This window comes from Neofelis nebulosa, chromosome 8, assembly GCF_028018385.1.
Source record: "Neofelis nebulosa isolate mNeoNeb1 chromosome 8, mNeoNeb1.pri, whole genome shotgun sequence".
NCBI lineage: Eukaryota > Metazoa > Chordata > Mammalia > Carnivora > Felidae > Neofelis > Neofelis nebulosa.
Genome location: NC_080789.1, coordinates 21,574,409 through 21,587,130, shown reverse-complemented (window position 1 = coordinate 21,587,130; position 12,722 = coordinate 21,574,409). Strand labels below are relative to the sequence as shown.

The window sequence follows — 12,722 nt, the reverse complement described above, 5'->3', positions numbered from 1 at the left end:
TAAATATTTATCTAATTAACCATATTTCACTGGAGCAAAAAATAAACCGCACTTTTCCATTGTAATTTGCTGAAAAATTATTTGAAGTTTCTCTAATTTAAAGTCTTTACTTGGGGCCCCTGGGTGGCTCAGTCAGTTGAGCGTCCGACTTCTGCTCAGGTCATGATCTCGCAGTCTGTGAGTTCGAGCCCCGCGTCGGACTCTGTGCTGACACCTCAGAGCCTGGAGCCTGCTTCGGATTCTGTGTGTGTCTCTCTCTCTCTGCCCCTCCCCCACTCATGCTCTGTCTTTGTCTCAGAAATAAACATTAAAAAAAATTTTTTTTTTAATTTTTTAATGTTTATTTATTTGTGTGTGAGAGAGAGAGAGAGAGCCAGAGTGTGAGCAGGGTAGGGGCCGAGAGAGAGGGAGGCACAGAATCTGAAGCAGGCTCCAGGCTCTGAGCTGTCAGCACAGAGCCCGATGCAGGGCTCGAACTCACGAACCGTGAGATCATGACCTGAGCTAAGTCAGACACTTAACCCACTGAGCCACCCAGCCGCCCCCCCCCGCAAATTAAAGTCTTTACTTAAAAACTGGTTATTTTAAGAATGCTCCAAGAAAGTGTGAAGTACTATGATAAGCAGCAAAAAAGATATAAAAATACTTATTCTTTTATGATGAACTTTTTAAAATCACATCCAGAGCAGCTGCAAGTATACCTTAGAATACACTAAAAGAACGAGAAAGAATAAAGAAAAATGAGGTAAGCTGCCATTATCACAGCAACAAACACCTACAACTAATTTTGAAATAGCTACCAATAAGATTATTTTGAATGCTTCTCCTTGCTAAATAATCTGCTTCAAGGGAAGAAAAAAGACCAATGTACCTTGAATTTCTTAAAGAACTGTATAAGAAAGGTCAAATCATTTTCCCAAAGCTTTTGTAAATTCTAAGCAGCACATAAAATTGTTAATAGTGGTTTATAATGTCTGATGTATTAGTTTGAGTCATATTTATAATACATTATCATACTAGCTATATTTGTGGTACACTAAGCCTATTTTTTACATTATATACTTCACACACTAAAGGTTCAAATGCAATTAATTTCCACATCATAAGAAAAATAACATAACATCAATCATCAAATATTAACAATTTGCTTCATGACACTGATTTTAGGAACACATTAAAATAAAAATATGAGGCACTCTATATAAAACAAAGCATACTTGTTTAGGCTTAAAATATTCTCTTTCCAGGGGCGCCTGGGTGGCGCAGTCGGTTAAGCGTCCGACTTCAGCCAGGTCACGATCTCGCGGTCCGTGAGTTCGAGCCCCGCGTCAGGCTCTGGGCTGATGGCTCGGAGCCTGGAGCCTGTTTCCGATTCTGTGTCTCCCTCTCTCTCTGCCCCTCCCCCGTTCATGCTCTGTCTCTCTCTGTCCCAAAAATAAATAAAAAATGTTGAAAAAAAAAAAAATTTAATAAAAAAAAAAAAAATATTCTCTTTCCAGTGCCAATGGAAAACAACTTTAAAATAAATTATCTTGGATTTTGTACAATGCTTAATATCCTGAATAGCACAACATGCTTTTCCATCATCCCAATAAGCTTCCGAAAGGGATATCTAAATTTACATATATGAGAGCTACTGCTTAAATTCAAATACTAAGTTTTGATACTTTGATGCCTTAAATTTGATACTTCTGAGTTTAGATATTTTTAAAAATCTAGCATATGCCTTTTCCTCTAATATGCCCTCACTACCTAAAGTGCTCTGCTGAAAAGACCCAATTAAATATCATTTTAAAGACAAGAAAAAATATATTCTTAAAATATAGTACATTTAATAAGGATCAGCTTCCAGTTTTCCCAGATGTAAGAAATTAAGTGCATAATATGTGAGACATGCCTTAATGAGAAAATAAAAATAGTTATTACCTTGCTTTCATTAGGGTAGACTAGTAACTAAGACGTGATTTTTTTTTTTTTTTGAAATTCACACAACTTTAAAGACAAATGCAAACTGAATTTCCATATTGAACCAATCTTCATGCATATACCTTTGCCTGACCAGTGATTTACTTTGGCCTTTAGCTACTGCATTAAAATACAGCTCACAGGGTGCCTGGGTTACTTAGTCCCATGAGCATCGGACCCTTGATTTTGGCTCAGGACAGGACCTCACGATTCCAAATGTTGCAAAGGCCTCCCTGAATGGGATACTCTCACGCCTCTCTCTGCCCCTCCCCCACTCATGCTCCCTCTCTCTCTCAAAATAAATAAAAATCTACAAAATTAATAAAATACAGTTCACAATTGGTAAAATATATACGTACCTAACTGTAAAATACAGATAAGAAATGTTGGGGAGAACACTCAAGGAGGAGAAATTCCCAAGCACCTTGGTTTTTTTTTTTATGTTTAAATTTTTTATTTTTTTTAAGCCAACTCTACACCCAATATGGTGCTTGAACTCACAACCCTGAGATCAGGAGCCATAAAGCCCCTGGATTTTTAAATTAGTTTTTTACTCATTTTAATGTTTAATTCTATTTCTCTAATATGTGTATACAAGTGGATTTTTTCAGATATTACAAACCTCTCATTTAAAAACAATATTGCTTTTGTCTTCTTTAGCAAAGAGTACTTATTTGGTAAGTTAGGTTCTGCATTTAGGGAATGTGAGAAATACCAGGAATCAATCTTGAATGATAGCATTTTAGAGTGGGGAAGCATTAAAAATAATCTAATCTCACTTCATTGCCAATAATTCCCCAAGAATTACTTTAAGGATGTTTTAAAATTTATCAAGCATAAATATTTTATTTTCTGCTATACTTTTGTGTTAATGACAAACCTTATTTCACTGAAATGAGAGAAACAGTCTGCATGAACTGTAAGGTTTGGAATCAGGTGCTATTTCTTTGAGATTCAATAAATATAAGTTTCATGGGTATTTAAATTTTCCTGTTTTTTGAATCCATATATATACATATATACACACACACATACATATATATATATATATATATATATATATATATATATATATATATATATCTCCACATTACTCAAATTCTCCATAATTGATTTTTATGTACTCACTTTTAAAAAAATATTTTAAAATGTACTCTGAAGCAGGTTTTCTCAGTATGGTTATACTTTTTTTTTTTTTTTTTTTTTTTTTTTTTACTGTTTATTTATTTTGAGAGAGAGAGACAGCAAGAACAGGGAAGAAGGATCCCCAAAACTGCAAGATCATGACCTGAGCCAAAAGCAAGAACCAAATGCTTAACCGACTGAGCCACCCAGGCACCTCAGTATGGTTATAGTATCTTACATGGTACGATTACAAATAGGGTTGCTTTATATTTTTCAGTTATGTTGTTAGATGGATAAAAGTTTATGACTGACTTGTGTTTTGGGAGGTCTTTTATCAATGAAATCTTTCTTTGGGGTCAAAAAATTTAACAGGCACTTCACCAAAGAAGATAAACAGATGGCAAATGGCATATGAAAACATACTCTGCATCATATGTCATCAGGGGAATGCAAATTAAAACAACTTATGACTAAACAGTGATTTAGAATGGTCAAAATCCAGAACAGACAATAAATGTAAGGAAGGATGTGGAGCAGCAGGAACTTACATTCACTGCTGGTGAGAAATGGTACAACCACTTTCTTACAAAATAAACCATATATTTACCGTAAGACCCAGCAATCATGTTCCTTGGTATTTACTCAAAGGAGCTGAAAAATTATGTCCACACAAAAGCCTGCGCATGGATGTTTTGTGATAGTTTTTTATTTATAACTACCAAAAAGTGGAAGAAACCACAATGTCCCTCAGTAGGTGAATGGATAAATAAACTGTGGTACATACAATGTAATATTATTCAGCTCTAAAAAGAAATCAGCTATTAAACCTTGGGGGGGGGGGGGGACAAACATAGAGGAATCTTTAATGTATATTACTAAATGAAAAAGACCAATATAGTAAGACTACATACTATATGATTCCAACTACATGACATTCTGGAAAAGGTAAAACTATGGAGACAGTAATAAGATTGGGGCTGCAGTGGGGAAGGAGGATAAACAGGGTACAGAGGATTTTTAGGGCAGCAAGACTGCTCTGTAAGTTATTACTAAACTGATGGATATATGTCATTATATGTTTGCCCAAACTTACAGAATGTATGACACCAAGAATAACTCTAATGTAAACTATGGGCTTTGAGTGATAATGATGTGTCAATGTAGGTTCATCAACTGTAACAAAAGTATCACTCAGGTGGAAGATGTTTATGACAGGAGAGGCTATGAGGTTACGCACCTGTGGTAGCAGTGGGTATATGGGAAATTTCTGTGCCTCTGCTCAATTTTGCTGTAAACCTAAAAATGCTCTAAAACTCTTTTAAAAAACTGTCCCATTTCCCACTGTTAGTTTTAAATTTAATGTTATCTCTCATTTCCTTTTTGTTAGCTTTTGTCTGGTATATATTTTTGTTCGATCACATATTTTCAGTGTTTCTATGTCATTTTATTTTGAAGGAATATTTTTGAGATTTGAAGGAATATGTCCTGACACACATACCTTGATTTTTCCCCTAACACTATCTTAGTGCCTCTGCCTTTTAACAAGGGAATTTAAACCATTCATATTTACCACAATGACTTAACTGTTATATTCTAATTTAATGTTTTCTATTTATCATGCTTCCTTTTTATTCCATTTTTAATTTTTTACCTTTTGTTAGATTAATTGGATATTGTCATCCAAGTTTCTCCTCAGTCCTAATGGTTTAAAGATTATTATCGTTAGTAATCTAAGGTTATATATACAATATTAGCACAGAGTATTTAAACACACATTGTTCTATCAAAGTCTAGTGTAACTGCCCTCTTAAAAGGACAAAAACAAAAACAAGACAAAAACTTGAGCACAATTTTATTAACCTATTTCCCTTCCTTTTCTCCCCAGTGCAACCTCTCATACAAACGTCATATAGAATTTTAGTTACACATTAAAAACAATTTTCCTTATAGAAATGAACAAAAATTTAGGTTTAACACCAAGTTTTACTAGTTTCTTGTTACTGTTCCTTACTAATTTTTCATTTTAATTAATTCTTTCTATTAAAAAAAACCTGTTCTTATTTTTGCCTTTACTTTTTAAAATTTTTATATTTAAATATTTATTTAAGTAATCTCTACATCCAACATGGGGTTTGAACTTACAACCCGAGATCAAGGGTTACATGCTCCTCCAACTGAGTCAGCCAGGGACCCCCTTATTTTTGCCTTTAAAATAAAAGTTAAGGTTTGGGGCAACTAGGTGGCTCAGTAGGTTGAGTGTCTGACCTCGGCTCAGGTCATGATTTCGCAATTCGTGAGTTCAAGCCCCGCGCTGGGCTGTCCTGACAGGTCAGGGCCTAGAGCCTGCTTCCAATTCTGTGTTTCCCTCTCTTTCTGCCCCTCGCCTGCCCATTCTCATTCTCTCTCTCTCTCTCCCCCTCCACTCTCAAAAATAAACAGTAAAAAAATTAAAATAAAAGTTAAGGTTCAAATTACTGTCCCACAGAATTTTGAAGATATTACTTAACTATCTTTTAGCATCCAATGTTGCCAATGGAGAGTATGATGCAAATAAACCTGATTTTCATCCTTTTGCTTTTCTCTCTAAAAGAGTTTAAGACTTTTCTCTTTGTCTTCAGTATTATGAAATGTCACCAATATGTCTAGGTAAGATTTGTCTTTCACTCACTTTGCTCAGCATTTAGTTGGCTCTATCAACTTGAAGGCTTGTTTCTTCCTTCAAATTTGAGACATTTCATTATTTTTTAAATTATGTTTCCTAATTCCTTTTTTCCTGTTCTGTCTTTCTGGAACTCTCTTTAGATACATGCTCTCCTTCATGTATGTGTGGCCACCTGAACACCACAGGTCAAAAGAAATGTGTTTCTCCTACCCGATGCCCTCCCACCCTATGAATATACCTCAACATCTTTAAATATTTCTTTCCCCTAGACTTCTTTTCCTATTCCCATGGCCCAGATACCCCCTGCACAATGAACTGTGCTTTGCTAGGGCTACAGCTCCTTGCAGCTCCTTTGCCGCTCTATTCTTCTTTCACTCTTTCCCTATTGTGTGTCTTTCTTAATGGTTATCTCAATGATTTTACCATACTTTTTTAACTTGCTTTTCCTCCCCTCTCCCTTTTTTAGAATACCCTTTGTTCAGTCTTTGCTATCTGTGCTATACAAAATAGCAGCCATTTAGCAACACATGGCTATTCAAATTTAAATTGATTAAATATTAAATAAAATTAAAATTCACTTCCTTAATTGCACTAGCCACATTTCAAGTGCTCAACAGCCACTTCATTATAGATTATAGAACATTTCCATAAGCAGGAAGTTATACTGCACATTGTTGTTATAGACATATTCAACTTTAGCTGTGTCCAGTGTTTTTAAGCTGTCTTTATTCACCCAGATATCACAAAAGTATGTTTTTTGAATATCTACTAGGCAAGACAGTATTTTAGGAGATAGGGATAGCAATGTATCAAATGAATTCCTGCACTCATGTAACTTACATGCCACTCAACAAATAAGAAAGAATATAGTATATCAAAAGGTTCTAAATGTTCACTGAGACCAGTAAGTAGGGCTAGGGAGAAAAGGAGTGACAGGAATGGGAGGATGGATGGACAGAAATCTCTAAAAGGGGGGATTTGACCAGAGACCTGCAAAAAGTAATGAACTGAGGCATGGGGATATCTGAGGTAAGAGAATTCCAGGCAAAAGTACTGCCAAGTACAAACGCCCTGAGACAGGAGTCAGACTAACAGGAATGAATGGTGCAGAGGGGGAGAACAGCAGGGGATAACAATGGAGAAAAGCAAAGAACAAGATCATGTTGGATTTCGAAAGCCACTGGAAGGACCTCAGTAATTTTAATTGGATTGCAAAAGGAAGCCAGTGGAGGGTCTTTAGTTGAGAAGTTATTTGATACAAATTAAATTTTAACAATGGTACTCTGGTTGGTGGGTTGGTAATAGTGCAGGCAAACAAAGGCAGAAGAAGAAATACAACTTAGGAATTAACCAGAATAATTCAAGCAGATTTGGAAGTGCTAGTGTTATAGATGGTAGGAAAAGGTCCAGTTCTGGTTGTCTCTTAAAGCTGGTGGTTTTAGGGAGGCTATTGTTTTTATTTCAAAGATAAGACTTTTAATTTTCAAAGATTTTTAACCGATTATTTTCCATAAGAGCTTGTTCTTATTCTAGGAGTTCAAAATCCTATCACGTGTTTATAAAAGTCTCTACTTTTCTTTGGCATTAACTGTATTATTCATTTATTTCTTGCCTCTTAATTGGTTTTTGAAATAGGCATTTTTTCACTTATTTCACCCATCCAACATCAGAATTCCTTTCTTAATGTGAAGAATTTCATTGGGGGAGTAAAATTTGCTTCCTTCAATAAATGTTGGAAAAGACTACTGAAACTTCCTGATTCCTTTCCATGAGTGTGACACAGATGTTGCCTCAAATTGTACTCACCTTAGATTTCCCTCAGATACTAAAGAAGGGAAGGGAGAGAACTTTCTCTTTCTGGGGGCAACAGCAGTGACAGTAGGGGCAAGGTCAAGTACCTAAGAATAAAAGTTCAAACAGGGCTGACTGCAGCAGTTGCCGTAAGGCTGAATACACAGACCAATAATGACAGTAGTGCAAAATGAAAAATCAAGTGTCCAATGTCAGGCAGCAGTGTGTCCCATCACACTAGATTACAGTGTAGTGTGGTTTGGGGGTATGGATCTGACAGGTAAATCTTGAGCCTGGTTCCCCAGATCTCCCATGATTCTAAAACATACATATTTAAGAGCTTTGTTAAATGATTCACGTGTCCCATTTACCCATTTAAAGTGTGTGGTCCAGGGGAGCCTAGGTGGCTGAGTTGGTTAAGCATCTGACTTCAGCTCAGGTCATGATCTCGTGGTTCATGGGTTCGAGCTCCATGTTGGGCTCTGTGCTGATAGCTCGGAGCCTGGAGCCTGCTTTGGATTCTGTGTCTCCCTCTCTCTCTGCCCCTCCCCTCTTGCACTCTGTCTCTCTCTCTCTCTCTCTCAAAGATAAACATTACAAAATTTAAAAAAAAATTAGTAAAGTACGTGGTCCATAGGTTTTTAGTACACTCTCCAATGGTACAACCATCACCACAATCACTTTTAGGACATTTTCATCACCCTGAAATTCCACTGTACCTATTAGCAGTCTCTCCCCATTTCCTTCTAATCCTGCCTCCAGCCCTAGGTACCCACTAATTTACTTTGCCTTTACAGATCTGCCTTTCCTGGAAATTTCATGTAAATGAAATCATACAGTATGTGGTCTTTCATAACTGGCCTGTTTCATTTAGCATAACGTTTTCAAAGCTTCCCTGCTGTAACATGTATTAGTGCTTCATTCTTTTTATTGCTGAATAATAATCCATTGTATGAATATATCATAGTTTCCTTGTCCACTCATACCATGATGACATTTGGGTTGTTTCCACTTCTGGGCTATTATGAATATTGTTCTTGTCAACATCAACATTTGTGTACAAGTTTTTGAGCGGACCTCTGTTTTTACTTCTCTTGAGTGGAACTTCTGGGTCATAAGTAATTCTGTTTAACTTTCAGAGTCACTGCCAAATTGTTTCTCAAGCACCCACACCATTTTACAAGCCCAGCTATGTAGGAGGGTTCCAATTTCTGCACATCCTCCCACCACTTGTTATCATCTGTCTTTTTGATTAGTCACCTTAGTAAGTCTGAAGTGTTATCTCATTGTGGTTTTGATTTACATTTCCATAATGGCTAATGACGTCAAGCATATTTTCATGTGCTCATTGGCCATTTTTATATCTTCATCAGAGAAGTATCTGTTCAAATCTTTGCCTATTTTTAAATTGGGTTATGTATCTTTTTTAGTTTTGAGTTCTTTATATAGCCTGGATACGAGCCCCTTACCAAATAAATGACTTATGAATATTTCTTCCATCCTGTGGGCTGTCTTTTTACTTTGCTGACAGTATCATTTGAGGCATAAAAGTTTTAAATTTTCATGAAGGCCAATTCATCTACATTTTTCTTTTGTCATTTATACTTTTGGTGTGGTATCTGAGAAGGCTTCTTAACCCAGGGTCATTAAGATTCATTCCTATATTTTCTTTTAAAGAGTTTTAACATAGTTTTACCTCTTACTTTAAACTCTGATCCATGAAGAGTACATTTTTGTGGATGATACAGGGAAGAGGTCTAGGCTCCTTCCTGTGGTATGTTTCAGCACCATTTGTAGAAAAGGCTAGTCTTTCCCACATTGAATGGTCTTGGCACCATTGTCAAAACTTAGTTCATCATAAATGTAAGAGTTTATTTCTGGTCTCTTAATTCTATTCCATTCCAATAATCTTTGCTAAACTCCTTCTCTACTCAATTAGCTAGAGAATATTTCTTGCTTACAATCATGACTATTGCCTATTTACAATCAATCAAATGTTTGAGAATTCTTGGGTGTTTGCTTATCCCATTTTCTTGACTATGGATGTTGTTTCTATGTGCCATAGCTGACATCCAGTGATGGGGTGGAGGGAAGGGAGAGATACCCAGGTCATCAACTGGGTATAAAATCATTCCCTTCCTGGGGCCTGGCAGCTGTAGAATTTACCCTCCATGTTTTAGTCTATATGCAAACCCCACTGAAGTGTGCTATTTGGCAGAAGCGCAGGAAATGGTCTCAAAAAGAAGTGTCTAGATTGTTCACCTATTGCCTCAGGGATCTATTCTAATTTCAGCATTCTGTTGGGATGCTTTTTGAGGAGAAAAGTCTCCTATACTCTCTTGGCACCATTTGAGTGATGAGTTTAGAAAAAGGAACACTGTGTGAGATTCAGTCTCTCCTTTCTTTGGTCTAAGCATTGCCCACAAAAAGGATGCATTCTATTCTGCTTTATCTACAAGACAGACCTGCCTGTTTTGGGATCTAAAGTATTTGGGGGGAAAGAGACATAAAGCAAACTTATCTTCTTACACCTAAGCTATTTGCTCCATGTGAGCTATTTCAGAAAAGAAACTGACTTTTTTTTCTTTATTGACCTGATGCTCTGGTTCCCAAATTCCAGAAGGGTAGACTTGTTAGTTAAGAGTTGCCCATGAACTGATCCTACCTTAAGCAACAGTCCTCTTTTAGATGGGATTACGGCTCCAGATTTTTCTGGTTTTGCCTCTTTGGCAAAGTACTCTGATTTTGTGCACTTACAAGGATTTTTTTTTTTTTTTTAATTTTTAACAGTTATTTATTTTTGAAAGACAGAGACAGAGTGTGAGTGAGGGAGGGGCAGATAGAGAGGGAGACACAGACTCTAAAACAGGTTCCAGGCCCTGAGCTGTCAGCACAGAGCCTGACATGGGGCTTGAACTCACGAACCATAAGATCATGACCTGAGCCAAAGTCAGATGCTTACCCAACTGAGCCACCCACGTGTCTCAAGGATTTCTGATCCTCTGATGGCACTTACTTTTCTTACTGTATGACTTTATTCTTCTTTTAACATATGTCATTTCATGAGGTCTGATAGATGAAATAGATGCATATAACAGCTCCTCATATTTCACTCTCAAGAAACTACTAATAAAGTGAGACCGGAATACCTAAGTCAACCAAGCCAAGCTCTTTCCTCTACTCTACATCACCTTGTAAGATATAGCCCTTACACTAGAGACCTTAACAATCTTGTTACAATGGAGACACTAATTCTTACATCAAGATAAAAGTAAAACTAAATACATAGCAATATATTATAACTAATTAATGTATAGAGAATAAGTAAGTACCCAAGAATTATAAGAAGTTACACCAGGTTATAAAGAACAATTGATTGAAAAGGAGGAGCTTGAGACAACCTTGAAAGGAAACATACAATTCTAATGAGAAATAAGAAGGCAAATAAGAACATGGAGATGGAAAAGTGCACAAAAAATTCTGTTATAGGAAGTACACCAAGTTGGTTGAGTTATATATAAAAGAATAGTGGGAGATAAAGCTAAGAAAGAGATCAAGAAGCCCAAGTAAGCTTAAGAGCCAGGTAAGACCATAAAAGCCTGTGTCACTTTCATTCAAAATACATTTGTAGAACAGGTATTAAAGCCACTGTAGATGAGTTATTTTTGAGGTAAAAGGTCCATACATAGATGATATTCTATTCTAAGGTAGTGAAATTGTCCCCCAATCATCTACTACCACATATTATATATCTATAAACAGGAAGTACAAGTAAACAAGTCAGCATATCAATAACTTTCAATCTCAGTAGGTGTTCAATTACAATGTTTTTCATATATACCTCTGATATGAAAAGAACCATCATCATTTCTCTCTACCACAAGATGGTCAATATGAACAGTTACAGGAGCTGGCTCAAGGGATATTGTACTACTACGAGGACTGTCGTCCTGTAAAAAAGAGAAGCGGTATCAGCATGTTGTTATTAAAGTAAATGATTTCTAATTTCTATGATTCTTTTCATTATTCCCCCACAAAGACCAAAAACGCATATCAATAAATGCTAATAAGCACATATTATAGAGAAGACACATTCTTAAGCATGAATTAAAGTCCCAGTCGGCAAAGTGAACATTCACAACACGAAAATATATAAATAGTTATTAACATACTTTTAAATTTATTTTTGTGTTAGAAACTTGTATCTTCATTGGCATCACGGTCGCAACAGTTTCATCTTCCAAAAAATGTTGAATATTAGTAAGCGAAGATGTAAAAAACTCTGTGCTAAAGTTTTCTATATGGCATTGCAAAAATCCATTTTTTTCTGCAAGCAAAGAGTGTATTACAGCACCAGGCCCACTCTCAAATCTCAGAGTAATCTCAGGAGAGGATTTGGAATGAATTACAGATTTATGATCCGAACCTATGGAAAAAGAACACATAAAAATCATAACTTGTAGCACTATTCAAAAACTCTCAATTATTTGTCATCAGACATTATTGTCACTTTGTATAATGTTAAAGCAATAATATCTTAAAGTTTTAATATTTATCTTTCATTTACACGATATTTACAGTACATATACAATATACCATACACAGCCCTTCAATTTTTATAGACCTTCCATGGCACTTCTGTTGACCTATCTATATTTTCTAATGTTTTGGTGCCATGAAAACATATACCATGATATAAATCTGATATGATGCATACCTAAGATACTTAGAATGTCTGAGTGTGTACCTATCTATTCATTTATAATGTAACAGACAAATGTGATAAACAGTCATGACACTTAAAGCGACACTTAAGCCATTTCTTAAGAAGTAACAAAAACCTGAAGTTCTGTACCTTCCTCATTAAAATTGGGTCCTTATATAATTAGAAAAGTAAGTAGACAAGACCTCAATAAAATGTCTCTATTAGAAAACAATTTTAAAACTGAAATTAAAGCAAGGGAGATATATGTTACATTTATGTTTATACTGATTTATACATATATATAAATATAGTATACATTATTTATGCCTTGGCCTTGTTCCAAAAAAGATTTTGAGTTGGCTGAGATAAATACTAAATTCAAAAACAAATTTTATCATTTCAATAAAGACTCACAGAAAATCTGATTTTAAAAAACAAAAGTTTTCAGTATGACCACTTAAGTGAACCTACCCT

At 35.7% G+C, this 12,722-nt stretch overlaps 1 protein-coding gene across 2 annotated transcripts in view; it reads right to left on the bottom strand.

Annotated features, from left to right (window-relative positions):
* Positions 1-12,722, bottom strand: part of BLTP3B (bridge-like lipid transfer protein family member 3B) — a 113,770-nt gene that overhangs the window by 11,719 nt on the left and 89,329 nt on the right. For both annotated transcript variants that reach the window (XM_058741665.1, XM_058741664.1), the window contains 2 exons: positions 11,716-11,969; positions 11,385-11,493 (listed from right to left, as the gene is read on the bottom strand). In XM_058741665.1, the coding sequence (XP_058597648.1) occupies positions 11,385-11,493; positions 11,716-11,969 (363 nt within the window). The remainder of the gene's footprint in view (positions 1-11,384; positions 11,494-11,715; positions 11,970-12,722) is intronic.